This window comes from Camelus dromedarius, chromosome 31, assembly GCF_036321535.1.
Source record: "Camelus dromedarius isolate mCamDro1 chromosome 31, mCamDro1.pat, whole genome shotgun sequence".
In the NCBI taxonomy this organism is placed as follows: domain Eukaryota; kingdom Metazoa; phylum Chordata; class Mammalia; order Artiodactyla; family Camelidae; genus Camelus; species Camelus dromedarius.
Window position 1 is genome coordinate 4,845,890 of NC_087466.1, and position 22,901 is coordinate 4,868,790.

Consider the following 22,901-nt stretch of genomic DNA (forward strand, 5'->3'; position numbering starts at 1 on the left):
GAAAAAGGCGGCCTGGCCACCCCTCACTGGGCTGGGCTGCCCACTGGGGACTCACTCTTCCCAGAAGCCTGGCCTGTGAGGGCTGCCCCCCAGGGGAGCACACTGGGGCCAAGCCGTGTGAGTGCCAAGGGGTGTGGCTGCTGGTCACCCTGACAGGTGTCACACAGACACAGAGCATGTCTGAGCTGGAAACCTTGCCCGGCTGTGCCCAGGAGGAAGGAGGACAGACTAATCGCTTTTGCTGGTCCTGATCCTAATCCCGAATGACCTCGCCACTCCCCAAACATGGGTGGGCAAGCTGGGCTACCATCAGTGGCCTGGGTCTCATGCCTGCTCTGTGTGTGGCCCGGGAAGCCTCTCGAGCTCTGGAAGGGTCTGCAGGGCCAGGACCTGGCTCAGGCCCGGCTTTCAGTGGTGGCTTGGAAATCATCAACCTCCTGCAGTATCACTGCCGCCTGTGCCGGGGCCATGAGAACGGTGCCAGGGAGCCACAGAGGAGGGGAGGGGGTACCACATGCCTAATGCCTGGTGGTTCCGGGCTGGGCAGGCACCTTGGGCCAACAGGACCAGCTAGGTGACTGGCTCTGTCTCTAGCCGTTAGCACACGGCAGGTTCTAGGGACCCAACCAGCTGGGACCTGCTGGGTGGCTGACGGGTCACGTGACTGGCCTGCAGCTGTTCTTGGGCTTCAGGGCTCCAGGTTGGTGGGTGGCTGAGGCTGCCCCACCATCTACCCCCCACACCGAGCCTCACGTGGCCAGCATCACTGTGGACCCGCCTAACACTAGCCTGTGGTACTAAAGGTGGCGAATAGGAGAAAATCGTGCAGAGTCCTGGTTCCCTGAGCCCCTCTGCCTTGCCAGCAGCTCACACCAGGGACACACCGGGGTCTCTCCTTCCCCTCCCTCCAAGGAGCAGAAGGCTGGCCTGACAGCAGGAAGGGGCTGAGATTCAGGCCTGGCTCAGAGGCAGCTGGACTAGAAGAAGCACGTGCACTTCAGCCCCCAGGGCCCAGAGCTGGGCCCCCAGGAGCTGTGATGGGGGTGCAGGGCCCTCCAGTCCAGCCGCCGTGCTGCAGCCCCACCACCCACCCACCCCTCGAGGTTGAGCAGCTCCAGGGCCAGGCCCCCTCCTCCCGAGGCCCTCAGCACAGGCTGCTGGCACCCAGGGGCCAACCCTTCCCAGACACTGAGGGGACGGTCACAGCTTCTCCTTGATGTGACTCACGGCAGTGGGGAGGCAGCTTCGCACTTCAGTTCAAACTTGAAAATAGCCCTTTCCACGTTCAAAATAGTTTACCCCTTGTGCACAGGAACTGGCACCATCTGGCCACCCGTTTGCCAACTGATTTTAGACAGTTCTGGAGTCTATTTTTACCCATCTCCCCAGGCCCCAAATGAGCAAGCTGTCAGGAGCAGAACAGTGGTCAGCTGGACCGGAACCTGTCCGTGGGGCCCAGGAGCACGAGGGAAGGCAGCTCTGGGGCCTCTGGCCCCTGCTTCACTGGGGTGGGTGCGAGGAGCCCAATATGACCTCCAAGCGGGGCTCAGAGAAGCCTCCGAGCATTTCCAGCGGTCACGGCCCTTGTTTCTAGGATGACCCGGCCTTTGTTTCTATTATGCCCCAAATCTGAGGCCTTAGCCAAGTGCCCTGAGGTACTGTCTCTACATACAAGCCCCACCTGGCTCTACGTGCCCCCACCTCTCCTCACCTGCCTGTCCCTGCCCTCCCCTCCCCCTGCTGCACTGTGCTCCTGCGGCTCCTCCCACCAGAGCTGGAGCCAACTTCCTGAGTCCAGCGGTGCTGGGCCGACGTCCAGCACAGCTTCCCCACCCTTGCTGTCAGGATCTGCACCCCATCCCACCAGCCAGCTCTCCCGCCAGCACCAGGTGTGTCCCTCCTGTGCTGCTGTCCTCTTTGGCAAACTGAGGGACCCAGAGTGCAGGGTCTGTCTCATCACGCCCTTTGAGCTGAGCCTGGTGGGTGCAACCCTGTTGGCCACTCCCCCCAACTTTCTGCAGGTCCAGTGTGGGGGCCGAGTCAGGAGGGGCCTGAAGAGCAGTGGCAGGGAGCAAGCCCCCAGGCTGCCAGCCCAACGACTGGCTCAGCACCTTCACACTGGGACTGCGGCTCCCTCCCTCGGCCCCAGGCAGGGCTGAGAAGAGGAGGCCCTGAGAGCGGTGGGATTAGGACCTGGGGGCTCAGCAGGTGGGGAAGCAGGCCTGCGTGAAAGTCACAGAAGCAGCCCTTTCCCACCAGGCTCCCTGCTGGCTGACGGACAGAACCTGCTTCCACCGGCCGGGGCGGGGCACGTGCAGCCCACTCACCAGGGCAGGTTCGCCTCGAAACAATCGTCGCAATACCGTGGGGTCTTCTGCCTGCCATGGGGCCAGGATGCAGGGCCCAAGGCCAACCCGTAGGGGAGCCCAGGTTACCCAGGAGAGATTACCCAGGTGTGCTGGGTCTGGCAACAGGTGATGCAGTCCTGGCCCTTCTGCACAGATCCCAAGGCCAGCAGTGGGGACAGCCCAAGGGCCAACGGCTGTGACCCCATGTGCTTATGCAGGAGCCAGGCCTGCTACCCTTGGACAAGATGACTGCTCTGGGCCTCAGAATGGCACCTGAATAATACAAACGATGGTGACAAGCTGTAATGACCCCAACCTCATGTGGCCATTGTGAGGAACAAAGGAGTGGCAGAAACTGGGGCGGGCGCTTGCGGTCATAGTGCTAGCATCCCAGAGGCCCACCCTCCAAACCAGGGCTTCAAATTCTGCTTCACCACAAAGATAAACTCACAGGAAAGGGGAATAAAACAGGAGTTCATCCTTTTCGCTTTATGGAAACGAATAATCAAACATGAGCTAGTAACATGTGTTATTAGCTCAGCCGTTCTCCACATTAAACCTCAGGACAGATTTAGTGCTGTACCACCAGCGCCTGGTTCTCGGGGATGGGCGCAGTTCCTGGGGGGCCCTGTGCACGGCGTGCAGAGCTGCAAGGCTCAGTACAGGAACCACAGTCGTTCTTGTGCTGTGAGTTTCCTTCTAAATGGCAGCAAATGCACAGCTACCCGGACAGCGATCCAAGTGTGGAACTGCTGGGCTGCCCGTGATCAAACTCACAAAATCACCCACTGGGGAATTCCGCCAGACACTAAGCGACTCATTCAGTCGCTCCTGCGTTCCTTCGCAATCTTCTCTCTCTCTCTCTCATTCAGTGAGGCTCTGTGGATGCCAGGCACCGGGCCAAGAACAGAAGCGTCAGGCTACCAGGATTGCAGTGCCCTGCCCAACGGAGGATGGCCTAATGCCATGGTAGAAAAGCCCAGGAGATATGAGGACCCGTGGACAGGGTGACAGTCAGCAGAGCTGGGGCAGGGAGTGGGGCAGCGGGGGGCTGGGGTGTGGTTAGAGAGTGGGCAGACAAGGCTTCCTGACCCTCCCTTCTCGGAGCCCCTTTCCGATGGGCACTAAGCATCCTAATGGTACTAGTGAGGCTGTGGGGTGGGGGGGCGGGGTGGGTAAGTGGTCCTGGGCAGGAATGGGCTTCCTGGGGATTGGGGGCTGGAGCTGCAGGGGTTGCTTAGTTACAGCTCCCTGGTCCACCTCCTCCTCATGGCAGGGGTGGCCCTTCTGCACACGGTGGGGTCTGGGTGCTTGCTGTCTCACGGCTCTGTGAGCTGCCTTCCCAGAACCGAGTTGGCTCCTGGCAGGTAAGGAGTAGCTGTCAGGAAGGGGCCCTGCAAGAAACGTGGGCCTCTGCACTAGCCCAGGCTGCTAGCACAGCCTTGGGGGCCAGCACCTCATTTCTGTGCTCCCCATAGAGGTGGACGTGGCAAGGCTCTCACGTTAGGTTCACGCGAGCAGGTGGGCAGAGCTGGGCCCTGGGAGCAGGCACCATCACTCAGGTCCAACCCTCCTGGTGCCAGAGCTGCAAACAGGCTTCCTCATCAACCCCAGGGGCCTGCCCATCAAACAATTCATCATGACCTGCCTCTATTGCCTGATAAAATACTGTTGTGAGAGGTGCCAGCTGAGAAGCTCATCACCTGGGAAAAGCCCAAACTGCTTAGAGACATGTGGCTTCAGCCTGGGCAGACGGGGAGGCAGTACCAGGGGGCGGGGGGACACAAACGCATCATTACGCCATGAAATGCCTGACGTCAGTGCCTGTCCCATGAAGAAGTGCAGTGATGAAGGCCCCCAGAGTCTGGGGACTGTAAGGAGGCCAGTGGGCTAAGCAGGTGGACAGAGGAAGACAAGAGAGCAGACCAACAACGGAGCCAAATCACGGGGTGGCTGCAGAGCTGTGGTCCAGCAGCCCCTCAGCAGGTGGGCACCAGCTGCACCCCACAAGTGCTGGGGACAAAGGTCCACCTGTGTGACCACCTGTGCACGTTTCCCTGTAGTCTGGGAAGCAGGTGCCCCTCTCCTGCACCCCAGCAGCCTCAGGCCCAAGCCTGTCTGTGGCGGGAGTGGTCCACGCCCCTTGACATCCCGCAAAATCATGCTGCCCACAGTCCCAGTGAAGCAGGACTGGGGCAAGTCTCCCACACTCAGGATTTCATCTGAGGGTCTCGCTCAGGCTCCAGCCTCCACCTTCTCACCCTGCCCCCAGGTTTCCTGGTGTTGGGCGTAGAGCCTGGTCCCAACTCCTGACCCTGCTCTGGTCTGAACCCCTTGCTTCAGAGGCTGGGTCCCCAAGCTGGAGCTCACCTGGGCACCAGTACGGTCTGCCTGTACCATGTTCTCTGGACCTGGGCTGCCTCCTCTGTATTGGCCTCCATCTCCCCACACCTCCCCACTTTGGCCCCCGGGTCCGAGCATCCAGAGCCCAAATGTGCCCCTCTTGGGGGCTGCCCTGGGGAGGAGGCCGTCGCAGTCAGACCTCTGTCTGCTGTGGGAGGCCTGGAGGAACAAAGGTGCCTCTGGGAAACACTGGGCAGAAAGAGGAAGGGCCTGCAACTGTTGTTGGGCACTGTGCTCTCTGCCGCCACGGAGAGACCCTCCCCATTCCAGAACCCTGTGGAAAGAGGTGACTCCTGGGGCTGAACCCCCCGAATTCAGCTACTATCAGGTGGGCACGGCCGCAGCAGACTCAGCTCGAAAGCTCTTCTGACTGAGCGGCCCCTGACACCAGCACCCCCACGTGCCCATCCCCATGGTTACAGGTCCTGACCCTGCTGAGTCTCAGCGGCAAATGTACTTGGGGAAGGAGCGGCAGCAGCTGCTGTGGGATGACACGGCTGTGGTGTCCCTGTTGTGGGCACAGAGCCATCCGCTCAAGCTGGGGCCTCGGCCTTCCTCACCCAGGCCCGCAGGCCTCAGCTGGATCCCACACCCGACCCTGGTTTCCACCTGACGATTAAAAACTCTCCTTGCCCATCGACACCACGTGGCTGAAGTGACACAGGATGGGGAGTGTGAGAGGGAGCCCTGGTCTGTCCAGCACCCCGGCCACCTGCTCAGGGACCGAGGTGCCGTGGTGACCCTGGGCCAGGACGCAGGCGACACTCACGTTGATCATAGCATTGGATGTGATGCGGAAGAGGGTGGCCCGCTCGTTCACCGCCTTCAGCTTCTCGCTGCTCTCGTAGGGGGTCCGGAGCCCGTCCAGCTCGCTCAGGGAGCGCTGCAGTGCTGCGCCGTGCTTGGCCACCAGCTCATTGCACGTGCTGAGGTCGTCCAGCTTCAGGGAGAGGTTCCGGACGGTGTCGTGCAGCTCAGTCCTGTTGGTCGGGGAGGCAGTGTCTTCGTCGTCCCCAGAGTCATCTGTGGAGAGACACGGGGTGGCTGGGTTATGAATAACCAACAGGGCTCTGGCACCGGAGGCCCGACAGCCGGGCCCAGGAGGGAGGGGTGGGCAGAGCTGCTAGGGAGATAACCAGTCTGGGTGGTGCCGCTCCAGCACCCTACTAGGGCAAGGTGGCCGCCAGCCTCCTAGGGTGGGGGGTGTGGGCCCTCCTGAGTCAGTGGAGGTGATGGAGGAGGGACCGCTGGAGTGATGGCCTGGGCTGTGCTCTGCAGGGGGCACCTGTGCCCCCATGCTGTAGTGCAGGCCGGGGTGGGCTGTCTGGGCAAAGAGGCAGGGGGTGCACCCAGAGGGCACAGATCCCGAATGAAGCCCGGGCACCGTCCCTACATGGCAGGCCCAGCCCGGCTGATCTGACTCGCGCTTCCCCTGCCAAGCTGACCTGCTCCCCGCTCTGCGCCCACCCTAGCCACACCAAACTGCCCCGTTCCCTGCAAACACGAGTGCTCTCACTTGAGGCCTTTCTGTGTCCCCACTGCCTGGAGCTTCGTCACCACCTCACCTCCTCAGAGGCCTCACCCCCTACCCAGCCCAACGCCATCCCAACTTCAAAGCCTATCTGAAGATCCCCCAGGTCACAGTCACAGCTCCCCTCCCTGCTGCTGCCCAGGGCCTCCCTCCTGCAGGTCTTCGCCTGTCTCCCCTGAGGAGCAAGGCCACACTCACCTATGGGGTCTTTGGTGTGGAGACACTGGCTGTGGCCTCTTAATGGCCTTGTCAGGGTAGGAACTGTACCATCCCCAGGGGACAGACAGGTAACGAGGCTCAGGTAGGTGAAGTCATGCCCCGGGTCACCCAGCTGGTCTGTCTGCATCCAGGGCCACCCTCTTCCTGCCAGGCTGCACTCACTAACCCCCCACCTCACCTCCTACGCGGCCCCAGGTGCCTTGGTGCGCCCTTTCCTGGGAGTCTGGGGTACCTTGGAGCCTGGCCTGCTGCCAGCCCAGCCTGTGTCCAAAAGGGTTGCAGGGGGCTGTGGGAGCCTCTGGGGTGCACTGCGATGAGTGGGGTGGGGTGGGCAGCCGGCCTGGGCCCTTCTGCTGCTTTGACCCAGGCCTATCAGTGTCAGAGCCTACAACTGCCTAGGGCTTTCTGAGATGCCTTGTTTCAGAAATAACCAGGAAGAAACTTTTGTTTTGGCAAAGAAAATCTGTAACCCAGGGTATAAAATTTCTGAGCAAGATGCACATTGTGAGAGAATGGACTTCTTCCCGTGGCAAACGGTGTGTGGGGGCGGCCACAACTGAGTCACTGCTCTGCACATGCCCGGAGCTGGGGGCAGTGCCCAGCCAGCTGGCAGAGTGGGGTCCAAGCTAGGCGGGGCTGGGGGCAGGGCCTGCCCCCACCTCAACCAGCCCAAGTGCGGCCCCGAAATGACCCAGGGTCTGGAGGCCACAGGTGCTGGGCCAGGCCCTGGGCCACTGGCTTGACCAGTGTGAGCGTGTAGCCTCACAGTGGCCAGCAGATGGCAGCTGTTCTTCCTGCTCTCCAGGCAGGGCCACTGGTTTAGGGCAGAGCTGGATCTGAACCCGGGTGGGTCTTCCCAGAGGCTCTTCCTCTCTGGACGGCCTTAGTAATCTTGCCTTTCCGGGTGCCAAGCCCTGGGCCAGGCGCTGCCTTGGTTAACGCACGTTGACCCACTGAAGTAGGTGTGGGGGCAGAAAGGTGCCTTGAAATTGCCCAGGGCCGTAGGCGGGGGAATTCTGGAGCCTCCAGGCCTGTCCAGCTTCAGAGCCTGGGCTTTTAGTGACAACATACCCTCCTTCCGCTTTCCGGGTTCCACATGTCTAACAACCAGAATGGCCACCAACCATGGCTATTGCTGTGCACTGGGTGGGATGCGTTGAGGCATGCTGGCCACAGGTCAGCCTGACTGTGACCCCCTGTGCACAGCCTAACTCTGACTGTCTTCCTGTGGGACGGGAGGAGGGTGGATAACCACACCTTAGCAAGCAGCTCTTAGGGTCTGAGTTCAGGTCCAGCTGCCAGGGACACAGGAATGTGCTCTGCTCCTAAATCCCTGGCTGTTTTGTTGGGGACACAGACCAGCGTTGCTGACTAGCACAATCTGTTCTGTGGGGATGGATGGAGTCCCTCCCAGAGGGACGGTGAGATCAGAATGAGGGAGGGCCTGCAAGGTGAGCAGAGTAGTGAGTAGTTGAGTGAATGGGTGAATGATCTTGGGTGCATCCCAGGAGGCCTGCACAGAGGTGGCAGGTCCCACACAGGGGGAGGGTCTAGAGAAGGACACGAGCAGTAGGGGTGGGGCACAGGGGAGCTAGCTGGAGACAGGAGAGGGCACAGCTAAGAAGCCTGGGCCTCCATCCCTTGGCAAAAGGGAGTGTGTGTGGGCATCTGAGCAGAGGTTCACAGAAAAGAGGAGGTGGGTGGCCGGTGGCAGGATGAGCAGACTGAAGGGACAGAGAAGCCAAGAGGTCTGACAGGGCCGTAGCTGGGAGAGCCCCAGGAAGCCAGGGGCTGGAAAGAGCAGGAGTCCTGAACCCAGTACAGGCAGGCTGACGTCAGCACCCACCCAGCTCCAAGGCCATGGACAACCAGCCACGGCCACGCTCCCGGGCCAGCCCCCAAGAATGTGGGAGGGGGAGGGGGTATCGCTCAGAAGCTGACATGTGGCCCAGGCTCCCATGTTCCCACAGCGTGTGGGGCTGTTCACACACTGAGCTTGGGATATGAACCCCACCTCCAGCCCGGCCAGAGGCAGAGCTGAACAAAGAAGGTGACTCTGGCTCCTAAATGGTGAACTCCGGCCACACTGAGTCCCCAGTCTTGGGGTTCTCGCAAGGCGCAAACCCACACTGGAAACAGATGAAGCTCGACGTGAGAGATGCAGGTAAAACCACTCAATGTGATGGTCCTCAAATCAGAAAAAAGAACGAAGGACATTCACTTGGCATGTGCTTTCCAACAGATAAGCTGGCAGGTACCCATCAAGAGCGGCCTCCCCGACATCCCCTCCCCCATGGGGGCTCTGCTGGTGGGGCGCAGGGTCCAGGCAGGAACACACTTTACATGCACAGGTTCCCAAGCTCGTAGCCTTGGGGGTTTTCTCAGGCTTTTATGACCCTGACACATCCTTTCCGTCCTAACTTCCGTTGGGAATGAAACTCAGCCACAATGAGCATGCGAGGAACAAAGTAACAATCTGCATCTTCACGACACGGCAGACACTGAACTCTGCGTGGACGCAGCACCCTACAGAAATTCTGCAGCAGTATGAATACAAGAATAGCAGCAGCTGAAATCTAGGACCAGGTCAACGTCACACTCCGGCGTTCAAGGGAGCCCCTCGCCTGCCTCAAAGCCCCCGTGAAGGCCAGGACTCGGCACAGAATAGCTGCCTGGGGAGGGGCTGCCAGGCTGCCCCGGGTCGGAGGAAAAAATGAGGTGGTTGGAGAGCAGAGGCTTGAACTCTGAATTCCTCATGCACTCCCCCAGGATGCGGCCTCCTCTGCTCACACGTGCACCAGCTGCTGAAGACAGGAGCTGCTGCCCTGCCAGTCTGCTCGGGTGCCTTGCTCTCCCCTCCCCCCCAGCACAGGGCGCGGGTGGGTGAGGCAGGAGGGGACAGGAGACTCCCTTTACTGGGCACTGTGAGTGAGAGGCCAGTTAGGGGAACCCAAAGCACACCCGCACCTGCCCTCTGCCTGGCGAGGATTATTCCTCCATCCTTCACGTCAAATCTCAGCCCCTGCACCCGAGGCCCGTCTCCCCCACTCTCTCTGGGACCCGCTGTCCTGCTAGCCCTGCAGGGCCCCTCGTGGTCAGCTGCTCTGCCTCACGCGTGCTGGCCTCTGGCTAGCCCTGCACCAGCTGGTGTGCCCAGGAGACATTGCGTGAACTGCCCGCAGACCCAGCCCGGGGTCTCGGCAGCTCGGGAAGCAAGCTCTGGAAGAGGCAGCTGCACACTGCCCAGCAATGAAGTGGCTGGGTGGGAGCCTGTTCTCAGACATGACCACTTCTAGAAAAGCACCGACTCCTAAAATACCCACGATTTTCCCCAGCTAAACGCAAGAATGAATTCTCCTTTTCGTTAGAAGAGAATAAACCCATAAAACTCAGGTTACCAATGTGTTTACACAGCAGCAGTCACAACTTCTCCATCTACACCGGCCAGGTCAGTAGCAGCCTCCCGTCCGTGGTGAGCTTCCCACGTGTGTCCATTTCCAACCCTTAGGGACTATCCTGGGTTGGCTAGTGTCTCCCCAAATCCAGGCTCTTCCTGGAACCTCAAAATGTGACCTTATTTGGAAGGACTGATACAGGTGTAATTAGTTAAGAAGTGGTCATCTTCACTCTTGGGCTTATATCAGGAGAAAACTCTAATTCAAAAAGATACATGCACCCCAATGTTCACAGCAGCAATATTTACAATAGCCAAGACATGGAAGCAACCTAAATGTCCATGGAAAGATGATTGAATAAAGAAGATGTGGTGTATATGGAACATTATATTATATATAGTGGAATATTACTCAGCCCTAAAAAAAAGAATGAAATAATGCCATTAGCAGCAATATGGATGGACCTAGAGATTATCACACTAAGTAAGTCAGAGAAAGACCTTGTATGATATCACTTACATGTGGAATCTAAAAAAAAGATACAAATAAACTTATTTACAAACCAGAAATAGACTCACAGACATAGAAAACAAACTATGGTTACCAAAGGGGAAAGGGGTTGGGATAAAATAGGAGTTTGGGATTAACAGATACATACTACTATACATAAACCAGATAAAAACAAGGACTTGTTGTATAGCACAGGGAACTATATTCACTGTCTTATAATAACCTATAATGGAAAATAACCTGAAAAAGAATAGATATATGTGGATAACTGATTCACTTTGCTGAACACCTGAAACTAACACATTATAAATCCAACTATACTTCCATTAAATATATATACATACATGAGGCTACCTTGGAACAGGACGGGTCCTTAATCTAACACAACTGACATCCTTCTAGGAAGAGGAACTAAGACACAAAAACACTAGTGATGACACAGACCAGAGTGATGCGTCTCCAAGCCAAGGCTGGCCAGCAACACAGAAGCTGAGAAAGGCCTGGAACAGATCCTCCCTAGGCCTTCAGAGAATGAGGCTCTGCTGACGAGTTGATTTTGGACTTCTAGCCTCCAGAGCTGAGAAAGAATACAATTCTGTGGTTTGGAGCCGTGGGTTGGTGGGAATTTGTTATGGTGGCTGTGGGAAACCAACCCTGTGGCTTAAGCCAACACAAACGTATTTTCTTGCAGTTGTGGAGGTCAGACGTCCTAAGATCAGGATGGTGGCTGGGCTGCGAGCCTTCCAGAGGCTCCAGGGGGGGAGTCTGTTTCTTTGCCTTTTCTGGCCAGTAGAGGCTACCCTCGTACCCTGGCTCACGGCCCCTTCCTCCATCCACACAGCTGGCCAGCATCTTCCAGCCTCTCTCTGACCCTGACCCTCCTGCCTCCCTCTTGTAAGAACCCTTGAGATTCCACTGGGCCAGCCGGACAGTCCAGGATTCTCTCCCCATCTCAAGATCCTTAACTTGATCACATCTGCAAAAATCTCTCTGCCCTGTGAGGTAACACAGTCACAGGTTCTGGGAATTAGGACGTGGACGTCTTCGGGGGCCATCATTCCAGTACCCCAGCGAGCGGCTGTGTTCTCACCTGTCACGGGTCAGTACGTCCGACTGACTGCCCTGGGGGGTGGTCCCCGGATGCTCTCTGGTTAAGCACTGAGACGACTACCTGGGCGGAGAGACCTCACAGGCCCTTTGCGCTCCCCTCCAAGCCTGGCACACATGCTCAGGGAGGTGGCCTGGGGCAGGCGAGGAGCCCGGTTCTGGGCCAGGCAGTCCAGGATTGACCCCACGTGGCCTTGGCTGAGTATGCTCTTCTGTACACTGGGGACACTGGAACCTCCCTTGGAAAACGATTTAAGCACCTGGTGTGCAGCCAGGGCAGAGCTGGGGCTTGCTGGACCCTCGCCCACCAATATCCCTGTCACCTCATCAGCGCAGCTCACTTCTGCACAAAACCAGTCTCAGGTTTACTTCAAATCATAAGGGCTTGGAGCCAGAGGGAGCCCCTGTGTGTCTGCTGCACCCCGATCCCTGCTCCCCATTCTCGGGGGCTCTCCTTGAACCTTTCAAGAGCTGGCTGTGGCTGAGGAGCCAGTGGGCACCCACACCAGGGCCAGGGCCCTCCTTCACCTGCAACTCCTGGGAAGGAGTGGGTTGCTATGGAAACAGTCAGCAGAGCAGAGCCAGGTGGGCTATTTTTAGAAGTGGAGCTTTTCCCCCCATCTTTGAGGAAATGGATCAAGTTTCTGGGTGAGGAAGCCCTGTCAGGGGGCAGCTTTTGGAAACTAAGGAACCAAAAGCTACACAGACTGGTCTGGAAGGTGGGGGAGGTGACATGGTGGGGACGTGGGAGTCAGGGGCCCTGCTGCCACTCTATTTTGCACAGTCTCTTGTCTGTTTCTCTGGAGAACCTGGCTTTGCCCTCACCTGCCCACGACCTCCTCAGGGTCATGGAACAGGGTGACCAGGGGACCTCTTCCCCTCACTCACTGTGGCTGGAAGTGAGAGCAGCCCTGGCTGAGGAGACTCAGGACCTGAGAGGTCAAGGCCGAGGGTGGGGGGAGCCCAGCACTCACCCTTTCCCACTGCACCCTCACCCAGTACTGGGCTGGACCAGGTTTGGAGGGAGTGGTACTGAGATGGGCCTGGCAGAGGGACAGGACTACAGTGGAAGGGGACAGGCCTGTGGGGGTGAGGGGACAAGCACAGGGGCACCAGCAGGGTCCTGGGCACGGAGAGACATTCAGATGGCTCCTCCACCTCTAGGTGATTATCCACCTCTAGGGGGGCCCCCCACCCCATGCCCAGACCCCCAAGTGCCCCATGCCCTTTCTCCCTCTTGACTCTTCAGCTCACCCAGTGCCGCAGGGAGACCCTTCGGCCCAGGGCTTTCCCACGCCCACCTGCGCCAACCCCTGGATTTCCTCCCTCCTCTCCTGCAGACGGCTGCTCCCCCGAGGCCTGGTACCCATCACTTCTCCTCAGCACTGCCCTGAGCCCTGGGCTCCCCAGCCTCTGGCTGATTGGAGTAAACACCCAAAAATGTCAAGAGAAGCTGGTGGCTTCTTGGAGGACAGACTTATAGCTCACTCACCTCTGCAGGGTCAGCAGCAAGCCAGGCACTAGGCCAGAGATCGGGCAGGGCGCTGGGATCAGGGGATGAAGAGAGGAATCTTGTCCCACCCACTAGGAGCCCGGGGGAGGAGGCAGCCATGCAAAGGGACCCACAGCCATCCGTGGGATGGCAGCGCAAGGCAGGTGGAGGCCAGCAGACGCCAAGGAGAGCCACTGGAGTCAATGGGGGGAAGCAGGGGGACAGGACACACGCTGTCTGAGTGCCTGTGTCCTTGCTCACCTCAGGCTGGCCCCGCTGGCCCTGTCCCGGCCCCCCTGCCACTCTACAGAGGAGGGGGTGCAGGGACGGTGGTGAAGGAGCCCCACTCCCTGTCCTCCCGAGGCAGGGAGCCCACATCCCTGCATCACAGACCCTGCTGTGCCTGCAGCCTGAGACCCCGCCATCCAGTGGCAGCTGATGGTGCTTACATCTGGGGCGGGACTAGCCCTGACCGAGTGGTGCTCCCTGACCCAGCAGCATGGTTAGTGGGGCGGGCACTGTTCCCCTCCTTCTCTGCAGATCAGGGAGGGGACAAGGCCTAATCCCCAGCCCTGCAGCTTTCCAGCCACCCCTGCCCCTGCTGTCTGGGTCCCCGAGTGGCCACACCTCCCTGGGGCCCCCAGGCCCCCCAGAGGAGGCTCTCATCCCCAGGACAGAGCAGGGGAGCCTCCTACTTTCCTGTGGTCTGGCTGTGCAGAGATACCTTGCTGCAAGGCCTCTGGGAGACAAGCACAGCTCCGGGGGGTTCGGGGTCGGGGGGTGCACATGAGAACTGAGGGGGAGGGGGGACAAGGGCGCTGCACTCTTGGCAGAAAACAGCCATTTCCAATCTGCAATGTTAGTGCCTCAAAAATCCAATTACAGCGGGTTTGGTGATTGTTACTTAGATTTCAGGAGGTTTGTGAAGCTGCCCAAATTCCATTGCAGAATCCCATCAGCCAGATGCTGACAGCAGACAGAAATAGGCCTGAGGCAGATCCATGGATGTCAAGTGACTTCAGCGGGTCCAAGAAGGAACAGCCCTGTGGCTCAGGGACAGCTTATCCTGCACTTCCTCACGTCCTGTCATCGCCACGGATGACACCATTTGCTGCAAGAATCATGCCCAGAAGAAGGGGCGGCGTGGAGAGTTAAGGATTGTGCCCAAGACCCCATGGCTCCTGAGTGGTGGAGCCAGGACTGGCCAAGTGGTCTTTACAGAGAGTTTGGTGACACTTGCCACCTCCATGGCCCTGGGGGCTGAGAGACTGAGGAAGCTCCCCAGCACCCAGCCTGAGATGAAGCCCATGCTGGCTGGTGCCCTCCTACCCGGCCTGGAGTGGGATGTGACCAGGTGCCACCCAGGGACCCCAGCAACAGGAGGGACCCCCAGAAGGAGAGCAGGTCTGCCTTCCCCAAAGTAGGTCCTGTGAGACGCTAGTCCCACAGGGGCCTCTGCCAAAACAAAGAATCAGTGATTAAAAAAAAACAACTTAAGAAAACAGGATGAATGGTGTCCCTTCCCCAAGGAGGTAGGTGACTAGAGGCTCTGAGAAGCTCTGCCTTGAGGACCCTGGAAGGCATGTCAGGATTGAATTGGATGGAAAACCAGAGAACAATACATGATAAATTGTGAGGCCTGGCAGGCAGATAGAAAACACAAGCCACAGAACCAGGGCCGTAGGACCTCGGTGGCCCCTCTGGCCCACCTGCCCTCCTCTCTCACAGGCGAACAGCACAGGGTGTTGAGGGAACCGGGTGAGACCCCATTCGGGCTCTCCAGCAGCTCCCGCTGCAGAGAGGTGCAGGGGTGGCATCCCAACCTGGACGGCTGTCAACAAGGCCACGGTGGGGCCTCCCGCACGGGCACCCCGGGCTGACACAAAAGCTGGGCTTTGCTTCTGTTCCAGCGGAGACGCAGGGACAGGAACCACAAACCCACAAACACCAATCTGTAGGTCAGTATCTGTGGTGACCGAACTGCCGATGTTCCCAGGGAAAAATACCCCTGGGGACCCCTGGGTCAGCCGGAGAGGCCAGCAAGCAACGGAAGGCCGGGCAAAAATCTCAGAGAGCAGAGAAACACACCTCCGTCCTCTCACTGGAGGGGGCAGGGCACAGGGCACAGGGTCAAACCACGAGCCACAAGGACCGGTGAAAATAAGTGTGTGCAAGTGACAGTTAGGTCGCCCACAGGCCTGGGCACCCCGCTCAGCAGAAGGCTGTGACCTGGAGCCATGCAGCATCCTCTGGATGACGGAACGCTGAGGGAGCAGGGCCCACCTCCAGGAAAAGAAACACCAGTGCAGAGATGGAGCATAAAAATAGAGGCGCATGCTCCAATTACAGCATCTGCTGTGATGCTGACGGCAACCCACCACCCACATCCTCCTCCAGCCCACCCAGAGCTTCCGCCCTAACTGGGGTTTCCATGGGGCCTCCTGAAGCAACGGGGGTGCCCGTCCCGGATACAGCACTCAGGGAGCTGGCATCCTACCCCTTGGGCCTCCAGGCTCATTCACCTGCCTGTCCTGGTTTGAGTCTCGCCCCAGGGTCCCAGGGAGCAGAGGTAGGCTGCCCCTCTGCTGCCGCCGGAGGGAGGCCTTTGAGGGCTGTTTGGGCGGAGCCATGGCGGCCCAGCCCTGGTGCAAGCTGACCGGGGCGGGCGCTGCTGCTCTCGCCTGAGCCCTTGTTTAAGGGGCACGAAACAGGCAGCTGGAGCACTGACGCTCCTTTCCTCCCTGTTGGTGTCAAGACTGGGAGCCCACCCATGTCTCAGCACGGTGGGTGCCTCCCCACCGAGGCACCAGCCCCCCAGGCTGGCTGGTTTCACGAGCCCACCCCACCCAGACAAGAGTGGGCCTCCTGGGGCTGCCCTGCTCCTCCCAGCCTCCACTGAGGCCTCCACGCTGCCACCCACCCCACCCGTCTGCAGGCTCCTGGGGACCACCTGGTGACTTGGTGGTGGGGAGGGCATCAGTATTTTTAAAAAGCTCCTCCAGGAGATTTTACGCTACAGCCAGGTGAGAACTGCTGGGTTAGATCACCGGCTCTAACACCTCCTAATCCAGGCTCCAGCCCCACACACTGCCTCAGGGCCCCCTATGTCCCCCGCACCCCAGCTCCGCACCCCAGCTCCGGGGACTAGGGAACCGAGGGAACCGAGGCTGAGGGCCTCACGTGGCCCCCAGGCCTCGCTCTCTCCGGGGCCCAAGGCTGCCTCCTGGGTACCTAAGAAAAGAAAAAAAAATTCTCTTGTGATCTTGCCAGCTCAGGAAATTAAACAACTTCCATTTCTGCATTGAAAGCCAGGCTTTGCCCACAACATGCAAGTTCAGTTTGGGTGCCGCCTTCTCACTTCTGCTCGGTAAGCCTCTCAGGTCTGCACGACTTCACTACTTGTGAGCCGCCGCCCCAGATCCCACCGGGTTATGAGCCATGGCCTCGCCTGGCCACCAGCTGCCGGGGACGTGGCGGGAACACCACGACAGGGCTCCTCTCTGCCCTCGCGGGTGCATGGGGCACCACTGCCTGTGGCCCAGCTCGGAGCGCTGACCCCTGGCCTTGCTTCTCCGGGCCCGGCGCCCCCGGGCCCCAACCTCGGCTGACTCGTGAGGCCAGCGAGCCCTCACCGGAGAGAAGGAGCCTTTAATGGACAACAAGGAGCTCCACCTGTGAGGGGGTTTCATTTCACTCACCACAAACGCCTCTCTCCAGGCCAAAGAGAGGTCTGGCGACCCACACGCGACAGCCCACTGATCCTTCCTTGACAGCGCCAGTGCAGTTGAGCCAGTCACTGGAAACTGTGGGGTTACATAGTCCTGGACTGAACAGCCACAGCTGCTTCCCCTTGGAAACCACTGGACGCCTGTGAATCACACTGAAGAACTTTCTGCGTGCAGCTGCCTCGGGGCGTTGATGACAGAGTGACTGAGCAGGGGGCCTGGGGCGGGGAGAGGGGTCCCACCACCTAGGAGCCATGGGGCCCTGGAGGGGCTGGAGCTGCATCTGCACCTGGCGGACCCCCACCTCCTGGGCGGCATGCAGGAGGTGCCAAATAGAAACCCAGTGAATGAACCAAGGACATGAGGGATGGTGGTGAGAAGAGTTTTCTGGGCTGCATGGCATGTGCAGGTGAGTGCTGAGGGGCATCGCAGTGCTTTGAGGTTTGGAGAAGAGTTGGGGTTCAGAGTTTTCCTCTGTGCAGACCCTGGCTTGAGCTAACACAGGAACACAACCTGATCACCTTGTGAACTGCCCGCCCACCAGGCCTTGGCTGCCCAGTCCCTGCAAAGTTCCTCTTTCCTCCCTGCAGAGCTTGGGGCGCCCTCCTGCCTGTCTCTTATGGCTGCAAGGTCATAAGTAGGGGCCTGGCTGTGGGCTGAGCTCTGCAGGGAGGGTGAGGAGGAGACCCACAGTCCCTGACGGGTGGACTCTCATACTCCTCTTCGGGCAGACAGGCCAAGCCGTGTCTTAAACAGAAAGGGGACAGAGCCGCCCCTTTCATTAACTGTCCAAGAGATGCCTCTCCCCTTTAGGAATCAAGCAGAACTTCAAGTCCCACTTAGCTGTTTATCACCCCTGCAACCTGGCAGTTACTTAACTTCTTAACCTTCAGTTCCTCATCTGTAAAATGGGTCTATGTCTGTAAAGTGCTTAACACAATGCCTGCCCCACAGTGAGGCCACCAACTTCGGTCATCATTACCTGGTTATAAAAATGAGCCACGCTGAAGGTAAAAAAGTCGAAAAGCATAAAGTAGCAAAGTAAGGATCACCAGCCATCCTCCTCAAGACAACCTCATCAGTGTGTCTGACGCCAGGGGCAACTCTTGCCGCCCACCCCAGCGTGCTGCGCAGAATGGGGACCGCCTCCCTTGTTCCAATTCCATGACTGCTGGTGACCAACAACACAGAAGCAAGGGACATTTCTTAGGCCAGGAGGGCAGATGGGAACTCTCATCCCTTGAAAGGCATGTGCCCTGGGACCAGGCACAGCTGTAGCCAGGTTACCATGACTACCTCCTCCCTGCAGATCTGGTCCCTGAGCCCTGAGCACCAGGTCTGCAGAGCTGAGGACAGGGCAGGCATAGGTGGCCACCTGAAGTGTCACCTGGAGAGGCCACCCATCTTTAAGGGCGACACCAGAAGAGTCAACTTGGCAGAATGTGCTGAAAGTGACCACGCTCGGGGTGAGGCCGTGAGAAAGTGGCAGAGGGTAGGGCTATTTTTGGAGGCTGTTTTGGCTCCTCCGAAGGCCCTTCTATTCCTCTCCTAGTTCTGGGTCACTGTCCATGCAGCTGGGAGCCTGGCACAGGCCCTGTATTTGGAGGCACCTGAACATTCCTCCAGGAGGACAATGAGCGCCATGGACAGTCCTCATGATGACCCATCACCCTCAGCAGCCAAACGCGCTCTCGAGCTGCCAGGACCTTCCCCTCCACTGTAGAGCCCGGGGACCTCTCACACCGGCCTGGATGCACCCACACATAGTATGCTGTCTGCGAGGGCACACAGTCCCTCTGTGCGGGAACACAGTCCAGCACAACCTGAACCCCACAGCCAGGTGGGCTTGAATTACAACCCGACAGCCTGCAGGGGCCCAACATCTCGGGGCCAAGTTTCCATCTGAGACCCATTTCAGGTTGGCCCCATGGTGGCCGGGGCTGGGGCTGGGGGTGGGGGTCTGCTTAAACAGGTCACTGTGGCTGAGAACTTTCTGGTGTCCCTGTCCTGGGCCTACCTGTGCTGGAAGGGGGAAGGACTGATGGAGCAGGGAGTGGGGAGCCCTGAAGACTTTAGGGGGCTGCGCTAAGGCATATCCAAGACCATTTAGGACCAAAGGACCTTGGGACGGTGGAATGGCTATGTCCCACAAAAGGCTCTTTTCTGGAGCAGGAGAACGTGAGGCAGAGACCCAGGCAACAACAGAGGGTCGCTGCCTGCTGACAGCACAAGTCACTGTGCAGCTCATGAACCGCTCTGCCGGGCAGTCCCCCCACTTCATGCCCCCTTCAGTGCCGGGGGTGCTGGGGTTCTGGGAGTCAAGGGGCCTGCCACGGTCACCTGGTGGGCAGCTCGACCCTGGGGTTTGGATGCTGGGGCCCTGAAATGGGGTATGCCAGGCGGTGGGCACATAAACCAGAGGACAAGGAGGGAGCAGCTGCTTTACAGTGCTGAGAGATGGGAAGAAAGCCTAGAATGTAGAGCTCAGAAAAATGTCCTTCAAAAATAAAGGCAAAATAAAAATACAATCAGACAAACAAAGCTTGAGAGAATTTGTGGCTTGCTGACCTGTACTGCAAGAAATGTTAAAGGAAGTTCTTCAAACTGAGAGAAAACAATACCAAATGGAAATTCAGATGCACACAGAGGAGTGAAGAGGGCTGGAAATGAAACCGGGTACAAAAGCTCCTCTGTGTCTTGTTTGTAGGAAAAAGGCCTTCCCCAAATTCCAAAGAGCAGGCATGAGCATTTACTAGTTAGGGAAGTGAGGAAACGCAGGAATAAAGGGAAAGCAGTTAAGTGAGCGAAGCAACAACAACAGCTCAGCATAAAACAGTCCTTGTTCCTCCTCAGGGGACATACACAACAACCTGACACAGGTCTTTGAGTTGTTCTGTGGGATGGTGACCCTCGCCCAGGTGGAGGTACGGGCTGACCACAAAGCACGCAGACCACAGACTGGCTGGAACCAGAAGGTTGATTAAGATTCCTGAAATATCACCCTGTTACCTCACCACTGACCAATCAGAACAAAGTCATGCACTCTGCACTCCTCACCCCAAATGCTGCCTTTAAAAACTCTTCCCTGAAAGCCATCAGTGTTTGGGTCCTTCGTGCATGAGCTGCCTGTTCTCCTTTCTTGGCACCTGCAATAAACGCTGAACTTTCCTTCACCACAACCCAGTGTCAGTAGATTGGCTTTGTTGCGTGTCAGGCGAGAGGACCCAAGGTTGGTTCAGTAACAGAAAAGATGAATATGTAAGTAAACATAAAAGGTGCTGGTTTTCTCACTTTTAAATTTCATTTAAAGACAACTGACTGTAAAGAGCAAGTTACAAAAAAAAAAATAAGCGTATTGTATGGTTCATACCATCTTCAAAAGTAAAACCGGACACAGTAGAAAGGGTGGGGGCCATGGAAGTACATGGTTGTAAGGTTCTTACTTACAGTTAAAATGGCATATGATTTAACAAAAAACTGTGACAAGTTAAAAATGTATAATGTAAACCCTAGAGCAACTACTGAGAAGAGACACGTGCAGCTCGCCAAGACAGAGCAACGCAGGGCCATCAATCAGTTCTCAAATTTAAAATGATAAAATCCATGTTCTCTGCCTACTACAGAATTGAATTGGAAAGCCAGTAGCAAAAAGGTACCTGGAAAATACCTGAATATGTGAAAATTAAACCACACGCTTCCAAATGACTAATGAGTCAAATAAAAACCTCAAGGAAAACTAGAAAATATTTTTGAAATGAATGATTAAAAAAATACAACATATCAAAATTTACAGGAGTTAGCTAAAGTAGCATTTGGAGGGAAATGCATAACTTTAATAGCTTATTACAACTGGGGAGCTCACTGTTAAGAGTGCATACCTAGCATGTATGAGGTCCTGGGTTCAATTCCCAGTACCTCTATTTTCAATAAATAAATAAATAAATAACCCTAATGAATCTCCTCCCCCCAAGAAAATAGCTTACTATAGAAAAGAGAAGAGGTTTAAAATGAATGGTCCGAGCTTCTATCTTAATGAACAGAAAAAGAAGGGGAAACTATACTCAAAGTAAGTAGAGGGAATAAAATGATAAAAATAAGAGCAGAAACCAATGAAATAGAAAACAATAACAATGCAAAAATTAAAAGCTTTGAAAGATCAGTGAAATTGATAAGCTTCTACCTAGAATAATTAATAAAGAAAATACAAATTACCAATAACAGGAATGAAAGAAGGAACATCACTACAGATCTACTGACAGTAAAAGGATGTTTAAAAAATATGTACAATATTATGCCAGTAAGTTTGATACCTTCGATGAAATGGAAAATTCCTTGAAAGGACACGTTACCAAAAATGACACAAGGGGGAAAAAAAGCCTTTTTTAAAGAAACTGAATTTTAAATTAAAAACCTTACCCTCCAAGAAAACTCAGGCCCAAATGGCTACACTCCACCAACTCTTTAGGAAAGAGATAATACAATTCTTATACAAACTTTGTAAAAAAAAAAAAACAAAACGGAAGGAGACAATTCACAATCTTCTTAGGAGGCAGTATCACCTCATCTTACGAGAAACCAGTATTACACTGATACCAAAAGCAACAAAGACATTACAAGAAACAAAACTATAGCCCAGGATTACTCATCAATGTAGATGCCATATCCCTTGACCAAATATTAGCCAATGAAATTCAGCTAAAACGGCTAATACATCGTGAACAAGAGAGGCTTATCTCAGGAATGCAAGGTTTAACATTTGAAATTAATACAATTCATATTAACAGGATAAGAAAAATATAATCAACTCAATACATACTGAAAAAGCAGTTGACATAATTCAACACCCATTCAAGATAAAAACTCCAAAGACTTGGAAGAAAAAGGAGCTTTCTCATTTTTATAAAAGGCATCTATAAAAATCCTATGGCTGTCCTCACACTTAATGATGAAAAGTTGAACTTTTCCCCTCAGTTTGGCAGTTCCTTTTTTTTGGGTGGTGGGGATTAGGTTTGTTTATTAATTAAATTAATCAATTAATATTTAATTAATGGAGGTACCAGGGATTGAACCCAGGACCTTGTGCATATGCTAGGCACACACACTATTACTAAGCTATACCCTACCGCTCTTGGCAATTTCTTATAAAGCTAAACATACCCTTACAAAATGACCCACAATTTCACTTCTAGGTATACCTAAGAAGCAGAAACTTACATCTACAAAAATACATGTATTTTAAATGTTCATAGCAGCTTTATGGCTCATAGCAGCCCCAAACTGGAAACTGTCCAAATGTCCTTTAACAAGTGAATGAGTAACTGTAGTATGTTCACACTATGGAAAATCAGTCAGCAATGAAAAGGAACAAATTATGTATCCACACAATAAGAATGAACCTCGAAAACCCATTATGCTGAATGAAAAAAGGTCACACATACTACTGTTTGATTCTATTACATGAAATCCTGGAACGAATAAAACTACAAAATATCAGTAGTGGTCTGGGGCTGGGTATGAGGGGCTCTGACTGCAAAGGGACATGAGTAAACCTTTGGGGACAATAAAAATGTTCTGGATCTTATTTGGAGTGGTGGCTATACAGGTGTATACAATTGTTAAAACTCACAGAACACTTAAAATTAGTTCATTTTATCGTATGTAAATTGTATATCAATAAAATTGATTAAAAAAGGAAAAAAGAGGATAACAACCTACTAATCCAGTTCTAGGAATGTCTCCTACTGACCAGCAGATACATATGCAGATATGTGATTTCTGTGTGACATGAAAAAAAACCTTCAGACATAGTTGATGAAAAAAATCAAGGAGCAGAACAGAACGTATAGTATGACTGAATTTGCCTTTTGAAGGTTATCTATATTATATATGTTTTTAAAGAGCAAGTAAGAAAAATAGTAGGTAAAACCAATGAAACCAAAATCTGATTTTTTGAAAATATGAATAAAGGCTATACACCTCTAGCCAGATTGAAGAAGAAAAATAATATGACCAATGACCAATATCAGCAAAGAAAGAGGGGGCATCACTACAGATCTTACAGACATTGAAGAAAATACCACTAACAACTGTGTATGCACAAAGCCAACAACTTAGATTAAATAAATCCTTGCAATACAAAAGCATCACAACTAACTCACCTGAATTAACAAA

At 55.3% G+C, this 22,901-nt stretch overlaps 1 protein-coding gene across 8 annotated transcripts in view; it reads right to left on the reverse strand.

Moving 5' to 3' along the window:
- OSBP2 (oxysterol binding protein 2) overlaps positions 1–22,901 on the reverse strand; it is a 102,064-nt gene that overhangs the window by 20,606 nt on the left and 58,557 nt on the right. For 7 of the 8 annotated variants that reach the window (XM_031443086.2, XM_064481073.1, XM_064481072.1 and 4 more), the window contains one exon: positions 5,521–5,774. In XM_031443086.2, the coding sequence (XP_031298946.1) occupies positions 5,521–5,774 (254 nt within the window). Of the gene's footprint in view, positions 1–5,520; positions 5,775–16,703; positions 17,691–22,901 lie in introns of those variants that run through there. The other variant, XM_064481074.1, reaches the window with a different exon arrangement.